The sequence below is a fragment of the Myotis lucifugus genome, unplaced genomic scaffold (genome assembly GCF_000147115.1).
Source record: "Myotis lucifugus unplaced genomic scaffold, Myoluc2.0 scaffold_61, whole genome shotgun sequence".
Classification (NCBI taxonomy): Eukaryota; Metazoa; Chordata; class Mammalia; order Chiroptera; family Vespertilionidae; genus Myotis; species Myotis lucifugus.
The window spans coordinates 1261942-1279537 of record NW_005871109.1 but is presented as its reverse complement, the minus strand read 5'-3'; the positions used below and the strand labels follow the sequence as shown (position 1 = coordinate 1279537).

The following is a 17596-nucleotide window of genomic DNA, read 5'->3' as shown; positions in this document are numbered from 1 at the left end:
CTCATGTTTTCTATACCTTTCTGGGCTGGTGATCCCTGCCTGACAGCATTTAGTTGAAAGCTGTTATGTGAACCTGCAAAATTTTAACGGTAAGCCAGAAAATGATTTTTGAGAAGAGGGTTTGCTAAGAGATTTAGTCATTTTAAGACATTTCTTGGAAGCTTCTTACTCAGAACTAGAGACCGGAGGCTTATTGACATCCAAGTTCAGGGAAGTTATTACTTCCACGAAAGGCTCTGATTCCAAGTCCTAATGTCACTTTTGGTTGGTATAGACCTGGTAGCCAGGGAAAAGACTTGTCCCTACAATTAGTGACCCTATAGCCAGGGTGAGGACTCTTAGAACAGTGACTCTCAAGCTTTTTTAATCCTGACCCTTTATCTGGGTCATTCTTTAGCTCAATAATTCCCACTTTCTAGTGGAATAATAACAACTAATTGTCAAAGTGCAAGCATTTTGGGGAAAGAGGGATTTTCTTTAGCAATTAGGAATATGGATGGTTGCTCATTGAATCACAAAAAAATATACTACTTGTCTTAAAGCCTAGACTAGTTAGAAAAATGTAGGCCTAAAATCCTAGTAATACACATATATAATACATTCTGAAGTTTGACTAAAACAACTAAAGCCAAAATGACAATAATGAAGTTCAATTAATAGTAATTTTTAATTGAAAAGTAAGAATAATGATAATTGAAAACCATGATCTGCTAAAGACAACACAACTTCACTGGCAGTGAGTGTCCCTTTAGAAAATTAAAGAATTCAAGGCAGTGCCCTTGGTGGTCTCCCAGATCTTTCTCGCTTCAACCATGTTTGGGTGGAACAGACCCAGGGATGTCCCTTCTTCCAGTCTCTGACCATCCTCCAACCTCTTTTCCAGTCACCACCTTCCGAACCACCTCAGCCATCCTCAGCCTTTGAGACCAGCCAACACCGTTTTTTTTGTTGTTCTTGTTTTTAACCTTAGCTCCTTTTACTGAACAACCATGAGCTCCCAGATTCGTCAGAATTATTCCACCGAGGTGGAGGCTGAGGTCAACCGCCTGGCCAACCTGCATCTGCAGGCCTTCTATACTTACCTCTCTCTGGGCTTCTATTTCAACCGTGATGATGTGGCTTCCCAGGGTGTGGGCCACTTCTTCCGAGTGTTGGAGGAGAAGAAGTTCAAGGGCGCTGAGCTTCTTTTTAAGATGCAAAACCAGCGAGGTGGCCGCATTGTTCTCCATGATGTGCAGAAGCCTTCCCAGCATGAGTGGGGCACAACTCAGGATGCCATGGAAGCTGCCCTGGACTTGGAGAAGAACCTGAACCAGGCCCTTTTGAAGCTGCATGCCTTGGGTTCTGCCCATAAAGACCCTCATCTCTCTAACTTCCTGGAGAAACACTTCCTGGATGAGGAGGTGAAACTCATCAAGAAGATGGGCGACCAGCTGACTAACCTCCGCAGGCTGGCCAGCTCCCAGGCTGGGCTGGACAGCCCCCAGGCTGGGCTGGACAGCCCCCAGGCTGGGCTGGGCGAGTATCTCTTTGAAAGGCTCACCCTCAAGCACCACTCGAAGCCTTTGGAGCCCAAAGGCCTTTGAGGGGCCCATCTGCATTCCCCTGGTGTCTGGCTTTTACCTGAGCCTCTCCCTGAAACCACTAGCCATTCTTTTAACCATCCTGAAGCCCTCTCCCACGCATTGGACCAAATGGAAACAATAAAAAGCTTTTTGCATCAAAGAAAATGGAAAAAGAGAAATAATTCAATTTTTTGGCCCTGGCCAGGTAGCTCAGTTGGTTAGAGCATCCTTTCAATATGTGAACGTTGAGTGTTGAATCCCTGGTCAAGGCACATACAAGAAACAACCAGTGAATGCGTACATAGATGGAACAACAAATCAATGCTTCTCTCTTTCTCTCCCTTCTTCTCTAAAATCAATCAATAAATAGCCCTAGCCACTTTGGCTCAGTGGATAAAGTATTGGCCTGCGGACCAAAGGGCCCTGGGTTCCATTCTGGTCAAGGGCATGTACCTTGATTGCAGGCTCTTCCCTGGTCTGGGTCCTGGTCGGGTCTCCTGCAGGAGTCAACCAATTGATATGTTTCTCTCATGTTGATGTTTCTTTCTATCTTTCCCTCTCTCTTCCACTCTCCCTAAAAATCAATGGAAAAATATCCTTGGGTGACGATTAAAATCAATCAATAAATAAAAAATAAAAAATGTTAAAGAATTCAAGCTTTGAGTGTGCATATGTGGTGTAGGAGCTTTGCAGTATTATGGTTGCAGCAAACAGTTATTAATTGTATGCAAATTAAAATCTTTGGTATATCAGCATGTTCATTTTTGTAACTCTTAATATCTGACTTAAGTCTGTTCATAAGGAGCCTTATGGATCAAAGGAAGGTCATGTTTTTTAAATAATGTGTAGTCCCTGGGTAGTCTGGCCCATTTTTGGGTCATTACCTTAGAAGGTAATCCAATGTATTTTGGAATACTATTTCTGAAATTCATTTTACTTTTCTGAGTCTGAAAGTATTAGGATAAAAATTTTATTTCTTAGCATGAAAATATTTTTATTACGGTAAGGAGAGATTATAGTACAGTAGTTTGTCTAAAAAAGAATCGTGTGATTTATGAAATTACTTTTGAAAAATTAGTGTTCCCTAACATGGCATCGAATCCGTGTTTTTGCCAGCAAAGGGACAGTTTATTACAAAACTCTGTGTTAGCAAGAGCACAGCCTTTCTTCGGTAGGCTTCAAAGTAGAGAAGTTACCCTATTGGTACAGGCCTTGAGGACAGAAACATACACAAAGGAAAATGGATATTGCTGAAAAATTTGTTTTCTTGTTAGCAGATCATTTTAATGCTATAGAGTTGACATTTCCTCACTAATGGAGTAGAACTTCTTAAGATGTCTTTGTGTTTGATTTTTACATCGCTCAGGAATTCTGAGTGTATATATAATATTTTTCAGAATAATGAAGCCTTAGAGGCATTTTTAACTCTTGCAAAAGTGCCATGCTTAGGGACCAACATCAGTGTACAAAATACTTGTGTAGTGCCATAAGAACTAATGAACCTATTGAGATTACTTATTATCAAGAAGTACCTTCGACATTGAGGAAAATAGGATGCAGAGAGTTAAGTACTGGTATCAGGGTCTGTGTAGGCAAACAGAGCGGCCATTATATCTACTTCAATGAGGGCTAACAACAGGGTTGGACACTAGCATCTTTTATTGAAAAAGAAATGTTAACCAAGATGCTACAGCTATTCTTTTGTTTGTAAAAAAAATGCCTTATAAGCCTTAATTTAAAAAAAGAAACCCATTATTATTATTAGCAAACTACAGTAAATAGTTTGTACATTTTGAGTTTACATTTGCCCCTTTATTTGCTGCTTACACTTTACTTTCAGAGGATGTTTTCTTTTATGTTGCATCTTAATCAAAACACTAAAGATTCTGGAGTTATTAGAACCAATAAACCAATAGTTCCCAATATGCCTCCAGATGGGAGTCTATCACAGATCTTAAAAGAAAGTATATACTTACAAGGTGAGACCTCTTCATAGTCTAACTAAAATTAGTTGGTTTTCTTTTGTCTAGAAGTGTGTTAACTCCAAGTGGTAACTTACTGGTTACAAGCTCATAATTACATGAACATGGGATGATGACAGTTTTTATTAAGTAAATGAGGTTATTTGGTAGCAAAACATTTCCAACTGTGAGACTCATGGGACCATATTTATTTTAAAGGCACTTGGGGTGACTAAAAAATGTAGTCAGGAACAACTCATTCCCTAGCCCCATGAAGTAGGTGTAACATGGATTAAATGGTGGACAGTCTCAAGAGTAATAAGCAGTTACTTCACCGTGCTCTTAGTGGCAGATTATATTTTCTAAAGATGGTTATAACAGTATCTCCCATCTCAGGGTGACTTTAACTCTTCTCTTACCCTGAGGTGGGGTTTATGTCTCCTCTTGCGTTTGGGTGGTCTTTTGAATCATTTGTAACCAGTAGAACAAGGCAGAAGTTATACTGTGGGACTTTCAAAGCAGGGTCAGAAAGTAAAAGACTTGAATAGCTTCTACCTAGCTCACTAGAATATTGGTCTTGAAACACTTAGCAGCTTTGTAAGCAGTCTAGCCAGAGATCCTCATAGGGAAACCCAAAAACTACCTCATGTAGAGAGATCATCCAAAGAGGATCTAGGATCAGCTAGAACTGCTTAGTCAAGCCCTTCCCAAATTCTAATGCACAGATATTGTGAGGAAGAATAAAATGATTGTTATTTTAAGACACTGAGTTTTAGAGTGATTTTGGTATATAGCAGTAGATAATCAGAACACTTCATTTTCTGAATCTGTTACTATGTACTGAGATTTGACAATATACAGATGTGCAGTTAGGAATACACCCCAATGATTTGTTCTGGAATCTGAACATAACCTTATTTTGATTTTCTACCTTTTTATATAAACTTTTCTCTACCATTCTTTTCTATACCCATTTGGAAAAGCCATTCCATCTTACGTCTTTAGTAAGAGGGCTTTTTGGTAACTGAAACTCTGTCATGTGTATTTACTGTGTCATGAGAACATATGCATCATCTTTAGAAGGCCTTTTGCTCTGTGCCTTCCTTTTAGTTACTAGGATATTTGGCCTTCTGATAGTTCCCTAGGGTTGCTGTAACAAAGTGGGTAGCTAAAAACAACAAATTTATTGTTTCACAGTTTTGGAGGCTAGAAGTAAAAAAATCGATGCTCCCTTTGAAACCTGTAAGGGAATCATTCCTTGCCTCTTTCTACCTTTTTTTGTTGGTAAATTTGGCATTCCTTGGCCTGTAGCTGTATAACTCCAATTTCTGCCTCCAACATGTGCTTTTGTTGTCACATGGAATTCTCCTTGTGCATGTCTGTGTCTTCACATGGCCCATTTATAAGGACACCTACTCTAGTGTGACATCATTTACTTAACTAATTACATCTTCAAAGCTCCTATTTCCAAATAAAGTCCCATTCTGAGGTACTAGGGTTTAGTATTTCAATATATATTTTTAGGGGGAACACAGTTCAATCCAAAACAGGCCTCAAGGGAGATTGCTATAATTATGTTTTAACCATTTACACATTTTTACTCCATATTAGATGTGAATGGGGTTTTTAATTAGTGACCATGAGGCTCTGTTCTCTTCATGTTAAGTCTCCCTTTGCTCCAGTGTGCATAAATCATACACATAAAATTTGATAGTAATTTTAAACTGTTTAGGCTGATTGACCCCTTTGAGAATCTGATAAAAGCAGTGGATTCTTCCCCTAGAAAAAGATAGAGAGGTATGCATGGTGTGCACACTTGTACACACCCATAAATACATGCAAACACAATAATGTTTTGGATGAAACTTTAACATGTTCCTGGACACACCCCCTATTTGTTCATGAACTTCTGGATTAGACAGTTATTAATTTTTATTGATTAGAGATTCCTAATCCCCATTTCCCTTTTAGTGGAAAAATACATGGGGGGAGGTGGGAGAGGGAGGAAGCATAGGTATATGTATATAGGATTCTTTCATGGACAATGCAGTTTTTTGGGGAATTTTCATATTTATGTGCTGTTTACCATGTATCTATATTTCCACCCATACCTCATATATAATCTTTGTAAATATAAATTTACAGTTTATAAAATTGTAAATAACATACACGTTTGTAGAAAAGAATAATCTAGGTTTTTAGACTTGTATTCAGTATATAAACAGACCTTTATATCTTGGCAGAGTGTTGAGTTAGCTTTTGATCTCTTTGAATTCTGTGTGTTTTTTTAAATTACTGTATCAAGATTTTTTTTAATAGGGTAGTGGTCTAGGGTTTCTGAGTTTGTGACAGGATTATATTCTGTGCTCTTCTTGATTTGTAGCTTTTTCTCCAAAATAATATTGTCCAAGCCTCACCCCTGAACATCTTATCTTAATGGGCTTTTCCTTTATAAGATTTTTTTAATACACCTTGAAAAGGCTACAGGTCATGTCTCCATTTTGCGTCTAGTCTGTGGCATATCCATATTTCTGAATCCTGGCATTCACAAATGTTGGTTCATTTTTGAAGCTATATCAAACAAGTATTTACTGATCATTTTACAATGATATACACAGTAACTCTAGTAATACTGAAATCATAGCCAATACATTTTTAGACTGTACTGGTTTTCTATTGATGCCTTTCTCATTTGTAGTTCATTTTCCAAATATGAAATATTGCAAGTCGTTATTTAGAAAAGGGTTGGCAAATTATATCCTGCAAATTGTCTTTCTGTTCTTCTGAATAAAGTTTTATTGAAATACAGCCATACCCATTTGATTACTTTTTGTCCATGGCTGATTTTGTGCCTCAAATGTCAGAACTGAGTAGTTGTTACTAAGATTGTATGGCCCACAAAGCTGAATATTTACTACCTTGACCCTTCACAAAAATTTTTGCCAACTTTTGGTTTAGAAGATTTTGGAACTAATTATTTCTTTTAAGGATATTTGAAGTTTTTTTTTTCCTCTTTAACTTTTCAGTAATGGAATCCAAGGAATATTAAAAGACCATTTAGCTCAACTATCTATTTGCTGCTTGAATTTCCTTCAGATATGCCAAGTGGTCCTCCAGCTTAGAGGTGTAGGATAGTGAGACAAAACATCATTAGATGTGGCTGTGTTAAACGAGGAAGAATTGCTCCTGATTGGGAATCAATCAGTGACTCCGAATGAAAAGCTAGATGAAATATCTTATTCTTGTCCATTTGCCCTTCCCACTCTCTCCATTGGTAGGTTTTGACTTTGTGTACATGGTGAAGACACAGAGGAACCTGTCTTTTAAAAAATATATGTTTTTATTGATTTTAGAGAGAGATGAAGGGAGAGGGAGAGAGAGAGAAACATCGATGCATCCCAAATGGGGACTGAACCGAAACCTGTGCCCTGATTGGAAATTGGTACACACACAACCAACTGAGCCACACTGGCCAGGGCAGGAACCTGTTTTTCATAGGAAGACAACAAAATGGACCAATAGCTATAGGTGGTGGAAATTTTGTAGCAGCTAAAACAAGGACCCAAGAGTCCTTACAAATGCCATTTGTCAGGTTTTACTGTTTGTATTCAATGTATATTGGTACAGAAAGAAACATACAGGTAGAGCAAGTCTAAATTTCACTAAAAATTGTATTTGGTAGTTGTATGTACTTGACTGCTTAGTGAACATGTTGAACATAGGGGATCTCTAAGGAGGGGCATCTGATCTCAAGATCAATGTTAGCTTGAGGGGGGATGAATTTTTCACATTCCATTTAGAAAATCAGCCTGTTAGAATTCTGTTCATCAACAATTTAATAGTTAGGTAATCATTTAGTAGATTTTTCATCTAATAAATGGAATGAAAATTTAAGTAATAACGATTAGCAGAAGATATACCCTTTTTCTTAACACAATGCTAGTATTTTATTTTCACTTTTATTTATTTTTAAAAATTTTTTCCAGGTCTTCTTTTTATTTATTTATTTTTTAAATATATTTTTATTGATTTGAGTGGAAGGGAGAGGGAGAGAGAGAGAGAAACATCAGTGATGAGAATCATTGATTGGCTGCCTCCTGCATGCCCTGTACTGGGGATGGAGCCTGCAACCCGGGCATGTGCTCTTGACCGGAATTGAACCCAGGACCCTTCAGTCCACAGGCTGATGCTCTATCCTCTGAGCCAAACCAGCCAGGACTTATTTTCACTTTTAAAATGATTTGTCAATTTTTTTTTCTAATAACAGATGAAAATGAGTTTGTAAATTATTAGAAGACAAAAGATAGAGCAGACTGGTTCATTGAGGGGAACATTTGTTCTTTTAAATATTTTTTTTGGTAGCCTCTGATTTTTCTACTTAATAAATTAGTGGTTTTTAAAAATGTATACTTCATGCACATAGTACATAATTTAAAAATGTACAAAACGATATTTAATGAAGAGTAACTGCCTCTTATCTCTGTACCCCAGTCATCCATTTCTCCATTTTTTTTTGTTTGCCAAAAATAATCTATTTATTTTTTTTTCTTTTCCATAAAAGGTGGTATTATCAGACATTATTACATCTTGGCTTTAAAATTTATCATGAATATTATTCTATAACAATATATGTTAAAACTCATTCTTTTTTTAAGAAGCAGAGTATATATACCTTTATAGGAATATGCCAGTTTGTTTGCTCAGTCTCCTATTTGTGGACATTTAGGTTTTCAGTCTTTTGCTGTTAATGTTGTAATGAGCACATTATTTTGCACATATGAAAGATTAGCTTCAGGATGAATTTTTAGAAATAGAATTGCAGGGTGAAAACTAAAACAACAACAATGAATGGCAAGGTCAAAGATAGTGGGCATTTAAAATTTGGTAGGTGTTGTCAGGTTCCCTCCCCCCCCCCCCAGCACACCTCTATCTTACCTGCCCTACCCCATCTCCATAGAGATTGTGCTAATTTGTAGCCCTAACCAGCAATATAAGTCTCTTTCATATGTACATTTGATCATTTTTTTGGTCTTTGTAAGTCTCATTAAGTGAAAAAATGAATCTTGCCCTTTTAATTTGCATTTTTCTGAATGAGTCAGGTTGAGTTTTTTACCAATGATTAAGAGCCATTTGTATATTTTTTTCTGTTTACTTTCTATTCATCTTTTGCCAATCTAATTAATTGTTGGTCTTTTTTTTATTAGATTACAAATGCTCTTTATATGTTAACAGAATTGGCCCTTTCTCTTTGACATGATATACTTCCTTTTCTGGCCAGTTGTAGCATTTTAGAATATTTGCATTTTATGTTAGAGACCATAGGTATGTAATGTAACGGTGCGTGTGTGTGTGTGTGTGTGTGTGTGTGTACATGAAAAGTGGGGGAATATTCCTGGTATTTTTTTTGTTCCTTTTCATTTGTTAAGTAAAGCAGATTATTAAATAGTCTTGACACTAAGGAAGCTGGGCCTCAGTGGTGAGCTAGCTAATAGTTGACAGTGGTCTAATCCTCACCCAAAGATGTGCTTAGAGAGGAAGTGGGGGAGACACACACACACACACACACACACACACACACACACACACACAGAGAGACACACACAGAGACAGACAGACAGACATCTGTCAGTTGCCCTTCACATGCTCCCCAACCAGGGATCGAAGTGGCAACTTATTGGTGCACAGGACAATGTTCAACCAAGTGAGCCACTTTGGCTGAGCTGTCTAGTAGAATCTTACTAGTGTGTGATCTATTGAATTATCATCTGTGTGGTTTTTTTAAATTATTAAAAAAATAATATTTTATTGATTTTTTACAGAGAGAAAGGGAGAGGGATAGAGAGTTAGAAACATCGATGAGAAAGAAACATTGATCAGCTGCCTCCTGCACACTCCACTCCCTACTGGGGATGTACCTGTAAACCAAGGTACATGCCCTTGACTGGAATCAAACCTGGGACCCTTGAGTCCGCAGGCTGATGCTCAGAGCCAAACCAGTTAGAGCTATCATTTGTGTTTTTAATTTGTGTGAACATTAAAGTTAGGCAAGTGCTAGTAGAGGGATTCACCTGGCCTAAAAGGCTGTAACCTCCTAAAGAGGGTATTTGTGCAGGGATTAGGGTCTCATGAACTTGGTTCTAAATTAGACTGTTAAACATATTTGAAGTGTGGGTTTTTTGTGCCTGGAGGAACTGGAGGCAGGGTGTTTATGGATATGGCTTTATTTGTCACTAGAATGTTTCATTTCCATAGGGTTCCCGAGGATCCTGAATTTATTAGAGTTTAAACAGAATTTCTAAGTAGAGGCTTTAGGTTTAGGGACAGGTTCTGGAGAGAGGAAACTGATGAGAGCTAGTCAGATTGTGAGAAGTTCAACCAGGAGGAATAGCGTTCAAATCCATGGTTAAGGCTCAGTGGGGAAACAGAATATTAACCCAGGACCTGGGACAGAAACTCAGGATCTTGGTCTAGGCCAGGGGTCCACAAACTTTTTCTGTAAAGGACCAGACAGTAAATACTTTAGACTCTGTGGGCTATAATGTTTCTGTTGTGACTACTCAACTCTGCTGTTGTGGTATAAAAGTGAAAAGGGTTCCTAGACCCAATTCCAGAGTATATGTGGAGGCTCCAACAAGCAATACTCAGACAGTAGCAGGGTGTCCAAGAAGTCAACTCAAATCTGCCACTATCTATCTGGAAATAGCATCAAATTCCCCAGATGCCCATCACAAGCTCAGGTTGTTACCTTACTTCTGATTTACTGGCTACACATTTGATGTTCCAATGACCCTTTCAACTTAAGATGCAAATTGTAAGTCTAGATTGTTACCTGTTCTTGTGACTGAATGGCTGTAAATCAGAGGTTCCTACAACCCCCTCCTTGGGTTCAATTAATTTGCTAGAAGGCTCACAGAACTCAAGAAAATCCATTTACTCAGTAGTTTGCTGATTTATTCCAAAAGATATTCAAGGATACAAATCAATAGCCAGTTGAAGAGATACATAGGGTGAGGCCCCGAACAAGGGAGTTTCTGACTTTGTATAGCTTGAGGCACAGTACAGTGGCCCATGGAATAGCTCTAGCTCCCCAGTGTAGAAGCTCTCCAAAAGGGGGTGATGAATTGCCCTTTTGGGTTTTTATTAAATAATCATGATTGACTAAATCATTGGCTAACCTCAAGCCTCTCTCCCCTCCTGGGATTTCAGGGGGTGGGGCTAAAAATTCCAATCCTCTGACCACATGGTTGGTTCCTATTGCAACTAGCCTCCACCCTTGGGTAGGGTCCAATTGTCACCTCATTAGCATGCAGGAGATACCTGTTTTGTTTGCTTTCTTGACTTAGGAAATTCCAAAGATTTTAGGGGCTGTGAGCCAAGAATGGGTGGGGTGAATACCAAATAAATATTTTTTATTATAAATTACAATATCACAGGAAGCAACTGGATAATCCCAAGGCTTTGTGTGTTTGTATAGGAAAGAGCATCTTAAACTTTCTTTGAAGTCTAATGCAGGGAAGTCTAATGCAAGTACAGCTTAACCAGTGGATAATCATGAAGTGAACTCACTCATGTTGTCAGAGACAGGTCAAGAAGTAGAAAATATTAGAACTCACTAGTGTTCCACCTTCCTCCCCAGAGGTAACCACTATTGTAACTTCTGACACCTAGATTAATTTGCTTTTCTTTGAAGTTTATGTAAATGGAATCACACTAGATGTATTTTTTTGGCTAAAATTTGAGAACTCATTTCTTCATTGCTGTGTAGAATTTTTCTGTAAAATATGCCATTATTTATCCATTTTATCTTTGATGGATATTTGATTTTTTTCCACTTTCAGGGTGTTACAAATAATACCTCTATGAATTTTCTTGTTCTTCACATCTTTTGGTGTTCCTTAGTAAATACCACCTACCAGTTTTTCAAAGTGACTGTACCCATTTTCATTGTACTAGTAATGTTAGGAGAGCTCCAGTTTTATACCACCATCTACAAGTTTGAGACCCCTATGGTAGAGGGATTACCTGGGTATATTTTTCTTAATAAAGCTATGCTGAGACTGTATAGCGTGACTGCCTACCTTCGGAAACATTAGAAGACTTGTTAACCCTTCTTTCAGCCAGTTATTAGGTATCGCTCGTCAATTGTTGTGTCAACCCTCAGAAGTTTGGTTTAAGCCTGCTTCTACTGAAGTCATTAATTTCTTTCCAAAAATTAATAAATGGGTATCCCTAGCTGGTTTGGCTCTGTGGATAGAGCATCGGCCTGTGTACTGAAGGGTCCCAGGTTTTGATTCCGGTCAAGGGCGTATGCCCAGGTTGGGGCTTGATTTCCCAGTAGGGGGCGTGCAGGAGGCAGCCAATCAATGATTCTCTCTCATCATTGATGTTTCTATCTCTCTCTCCCTTTCCCCTCCTCTCTGAAATCAATAAAAATATATTAAAAATATAAAAATCAATTAAAAATGGGTAAATGTGCATGTGAATATACCAATATGTATCCAGAGATAAAATAGCTATTAGTCTATTTTTTTCCTAGTCTAAAAATTATACTCATAAGTAAATGATTCTAGAAGAAAAGGACCATTAAAGATTTTAGACTGAAATATTAGAGATTAGACTGACTACCTAGGGATCAGACAGAATCACTGTCAGAGATGTTGAGGGAAGAGGAATAAGGAAATGTAATTATGTGCCCAGTCTTTTATGTGTTGTTAAATATAGTCCTCATGCAAATGCTCTAAAGTGAAGGGGCAGGTGGGTGTGCTGACTATATTTTAGAGAGGAGGAAACTAAAGAACCAAACAAGATAAATGTCTGTTGTGAACAGTGCTGTTACAAACATTCCCATACGTGTCCTTTTTTGAGGATCTGTTTGCAGTTCTTTTGCAAACCTAGGAGTAAAATTGCAGGGTAATATAATTGTGTTTAATTTTTTGAGAAAGCGCCAAACTCCCACAGCAGCTGAACCATTTTACATCCCTACCAGCAATGTTCACGGGTTCCAGTTTTTCTACATCCTCATCTATACTTGCTATTTTCTATGATTTTTTTTTTTTTTGGTGTTTTGAATAGTATTGTTGGCAGTATAGTTGTCTGTATGTTTTTTACTTTGTTTTCTGTGTGTTGCTGGTAGACAGAAATACATTTTTTTTCTGTGTAAACCTTGAATCTAGTGACCTTAAATTCACTTGATAATTCTAATAGTTTGTGTATATTTATTGGATTTTCTTTATACAACTGAATTTCTGATTTCCAAGTGCTGTCTTATTTCTTGTTCCGTTTTCATAGTGGTTTGTTATTTTATGGATCCAAATGTTCTTGTGAGTGGCTTAGAGGATACTTATTAGAATTTAAACTCTCTTTAAAATTTTCATTACCTTAGTTTCCTTTGTGGTTGATTCTATTGCTTTTCATTTTGGTCCATCTTATTTTGTAAGTACTTCATAGATAACTGGAGATATTTGGTTATCTGCTCATATTTACAAAGGTTGGTTTTGGTAGCTGACATTGGCTTCTTCTCAGTGTTTTGAGATCTGTTTTTCCAAAAGAACTTTCCTCCAAATGGAATTACTGATTGAGAGCTCTGCATGAGTTTGTTTTAAGGGCTAGTAGCAGCCAGTTAGACTGGGGACCTAAACCTTATTCTGGGGCTCCAGTGCTATGAAGACTTTTTCTTTTGGTTGTATTTGTTTCCTTTTCTGATCCCCCACCTTCCATTTGTGGATGTCTGAAACAACCTGAAGCTCAGCCCTACTTCTCTTTTATCCTTAGCACCCCCATGCTGGATCCTCTTCTCCGCAGATCTGGATACTAAGCCTGAGGAACCAAAGTTTATACAGGAAGTAAGACTGTCATGAGTGGTTTTGCTGTTTTGTTAGCAACTTTTAATACATTGATTTCCTTTAATTCAACTTCTTTTCCTTAGTTTGGTGTTTTGCATTTAGGGGGTTGGGACAGCTCTTGCGTCCTTCTAGTCCTTGCGTATGCTTGTTTTGGTCAGTTTGTTATTTCTTCTGCTCCAGCTTTAGCCAATTAGTCTCATGTTTCTTTTAGAAATTCTTCCCTATTTTTTTTTCCCTTTCCTTCCCTTGTATTCCATTCTTTTCCCTGGCCCTTCCCCTTCCTTTCCATTTCCTCCCTTCCTTCCTTCCTTCCTGCTTGTTGATGGGTCTATTTCTTATTTTCAGATTATCATGAATTTTCTTACAGTTAGGAAAAGTTTGGACATAAAACACATGTATCTACCCCACAGCTTAAATAAAAAATAAGTACAATTGAAGCTCCATATTCTTTTCTGATTGTATTACACTCCCTCTCATGCATCTATTAATATTGTGTGTATTTCTAAACAATAAAGAGCATTGTTTTGAATGTGTTTGTGCTTTGCATAGTGACATACTGCATGAATCCTTCTGCATCTCGTGTTTTTTTTTTCTTTCCCATTTTCATGGTTCTTTTCTTTGTTCATTCTCTTAGCATACTATCTTTTCTGCTGTTTCAGTAGAATTTGGATAAAGATGATAAATCAGCTCATATGTTTCTAGTATGGCTTTTTTAAAAGCGAGATTGAAGCACCTTTTGGATATATTGTCACTATAGAGATGTAGGAAAAAAGACTTGGTGTTACCTCTTCTTGTTTCAACTGGTGATGATAGGTGAATATGACACCTGGCGATGTTATACAAGCTGGGCAATTGAGTCTTGCTGCTGACCTCTATTTGGTGTTATAAATCCTTTTGGAGACAGAGAGACACCATTCATTCGTGTTTGGGTTGAACTGAGGTTTAAATGAAGATTTGAGTTCTTATTGCTGGAAGAACTTTTTATAAGCCATCTAGTACAAATTGTACTAAAGAAACCCAGGCCCAGAGGAGTGACTTGTCTGAGGTGATCCAGGGGGAAAACACAGGGATTAGAAGCCATAGTTGTGGTTCCTTATTTTCCACCTTACTGCAATGAACCAGAGGTTAAAGTCTCCTTTTGTTAACACTCAACTTTGATTTTTGCCTGTCCTTCAAAATATTTATTTGAATACCAAGAGATTTTAGTACATAAGAATGAACATAAATCTTTGAATTGATGCTTACTTGTGTTTTCCTTAGGATCAGAATGGTTTCAATCCCAGAATACTATGAAGGCAAGAATGTTCTCCTCACTGGAGCTACCGGTTTCCTAGGAAAGGTACTTCTGGAGAAGTTGCTGAGGTCTTGTCCGAAGGTGAATTTAGTATACGTTTTGGTGAGGCAGAAAGCTGGACAGACACCCCAAGAGCGAGTAGAAGAAATCCTCAGTGGCAAGGTAAGTGGAAAATAATCATTTGGAGGAGAGGAAAAAGTATGGTGTTTGTGTGTATGTTTCTTCAGTATCCTGAAAAAAATTAATAAAGATTACCCTAAGAATGGCAGCAAACTGGGTATGACTTGTGATCAGTAGAAGAAAAAAACTTTTCTCTGTGATGGGCAAAATTACATAACAAGTTCTAAATTACTGTTATGGTAGATATTTAATGTGTTTTTAGAAAATTTGAGTCAGATTATTTGTGATTACTAGCTATTTTAAGTAGACTTCAGAATATAATCATAATTAAGAGGTCATTTCTAATGATCTCCTATGCTGTGAGACACTGTGCTTTGATAACTTAAAAATTTGTAAGCACTGGTTGCTACCTACAACAGTATTAAAGGGTAGCAAAGTCACATACTTCTGTTTGACAAATAAGAACATGATGACAGAAGGGTCAAATAGAATACAAGAATATGTTACACATTTTGAAACTTTAGAAAAATACAGGGATGGGCAAAGGTAGGTTTACAGTTGTGAGTATGCGAAACGTGAATTTATTCCTGTATTATTATTTATTAATGATGGTATTTTTTATGCAAATAACTATAACCCTACTTTTGCCTACCCTTGTATTGCTAAGAAAAAATCAAAATGAGCTGGAGTAAAATTATTTCATAGTCATAAGCTTTGAATTCTCTAAAAATGAATGAATTTATCTGACATTCATTCATAGTAAGTTTAGTGTAATTATCTATGTCTCAGCGGTTCTCAACCTGTGGGTCGCGACCCCTTTGGGAGTCGAACGACCCCTTCACAGGGGTCCCCTAAGACCATTGGAAAACACATGTATAATTACGTATTGTTTTTGTGATTAATCACTATGCTTTAATTATGTTCAATTTGTAACAATGAAAGTACATCCTGCATATCAGATATTTACATTACAATTTATAACAGTAGCAAAATTACAGTTATGAAGTAGCAACGAAAATTATTTTATGGTTGGGGGTCACCACAACATGAGTATTAAAGGGTCGCGGCATTAGGAAGGTTGAGAACCACTGATCTATGTAACTTTTTAATTATTGGGTAGGTATATGATATCTTTTAACCTCAGTGACTTATGGTTCAAAAACAAAACCAGAAACCTCTAAATCACTCTGAGTTAAAGATTGCTGAAAAGTGTCAAAAGATATAATGATTAATTATAAATTTACCACTCTCTAGGGTTAATCAATAAATAATTTATTAGACATGATTTATTTTCCAGTGTGTTTTCATCTTTTACTAGAAATCCATAAAGTAGTTAGTTAATAGTTTGTTGAATACTTACTGTATGCCAGGAACTGTGTGCAAAGCACGTCATATGTATTTAATTATCACAATAACTCTTTAAGGTAAGTCTAGTGTTATTCCTATTTATAAGGTCATATAGTTAGGGAGTGTTTGAGCCAATATCTAATTCAGGCAGTCGACCTAGAGCTTATGCTCAGATCAGATGTTGCTAGGTCCCATTTTACAAATATAGACAGTGTGTCTCAGAGGTTATAATTTTATCTGAGGTTATGGAGCTGATGGTGGAGATAACACAGATGACTTGATAACAAGTCCCTATTATTTTCCCATTTTATAACATTACTTCACCAATAGATAAGAAAGTAAGGGAAAGGTGATGGGAGAGCTTTGTGGTACAATGGGAGAAATAGTCTTTAGAGTTGCATAGCTTACTAGTTGCAAGAGTTGTAGCTGGTACACTGAGTGAAAGTAGCTTAATTTCCCAAAGCTAATGGCAATTCGTGCCCAAGTTGACAAAAATTAGAAGAGAAGATGACAAAGAGCAGAAAAGAAGAGTATGAAGGGCAGAGAATAACAGAGATAACACACAGCAGGAAGAAGAGTCAGGTTGTGGGTTAGGGCAGTAATGGGAAGCATATCTCCTGCGAGTGATAAAGTGTGATAACAGAAGAACAATTATGAGAAAAAAAGAGAAAAAAATACTCAATGAGACCTGTATAGAAGTTCAGAGGTATTAAAATATAACTTCTTAATTGTCTTAACATCACAGCATTATAATAAAATACAGTAACCAATATTAACATGGTGACTTAGGATGAAATAAAAGACGGAATTATATTTAAAATGTTTTCTTTACTGAGATATTTATTGTTTGGGAATGATTTCCATTTAAATATAATTTTGGTTCAGAAAGATGAACTTCACTTATGTGTGGAACATCCATGTTTTCCTTGTTTATATTTTTCCCCTTTATAAAGAGATGATCTTATACCCACACGGTTTTACCAGTGAGGTATAAATTAATAGTTTTTCCTTTTTTTAAAAAAAATATATTTTATTGATTTTTTACAGAGAGGAAGGGAGAGAGATAGATAGTCAGAAACATCGATGGGAGAGAAACATCGATCAGCTGCCTCCTGCAAACCTCCCACTGGGGATGTGCCCGCAACCCAGGTACATGCCCTTGACCGGAATCGAACCTGGGACCTTTCAGTCCGCAGGCCGACGCTCTATCCACTGAGCCAAACCGGTTTCGGCAGTTTTTCCTTTTAAAATAATTTATTTGATACTATTAATAGAGAGTTAAAGAATAAAAGTAATACTTATTTTTGTCTCCACTTTTCACTTTATTAATTCAGTTTTTCCCCACATGAACACTTTAAGTAATTCTTACTTCTACTGGAAAAACTAATTTTCTCTGAATTACTGTTTGTTTTTAAAATATATTTTATTGATTTTTTACAGAGAGGAAGGGAGAGGGATAGAGAGTTA

At 37.1% G+C, this 17596-nt stretch overlaps 1 protein-coding gene and 1 pseudogene across 5 annotated transcripts in view; both read left to right on the top strand.

Annotated features, from left to right (window-relative positions):
- The window catches only part of LOC106697307, an 11524-nt pseudogene extending 9336 nt beyond the window's left edge, over positions 1–2188 (top strand).
- The window catches only part of FAR1 (fatty acyl-CoA reductase 1), a 67020-nt gene that overhangs the window by 9342 nt on the left and 40082 nt on the right, over positions 1–17596 (top strand). Inside the window, exons 1-2 of one of the 5 annotated variants that reach the window (XR_002829496.1) lie at positions 13298–13368; positions 14629–14824. Coding sequence is in view for 4 of the 5 variants with exons in the window: in XM_006089581.3 (XP_006089643.1) it covers positions 14636–14824 (189 nt within the window). In the remaining variant the exon portion in view is untranslated. Of the gene's footprint in view, positions 1–13297; positions 13369–14162; positions 14182–14628; positions 14825–17596 lie in introns of those variants that run through there. The other 4 variants (XM_023754512.1, XM_006089583.3, XM_023754513.1 and 1 more) reach the window with 4 other exon arrangements.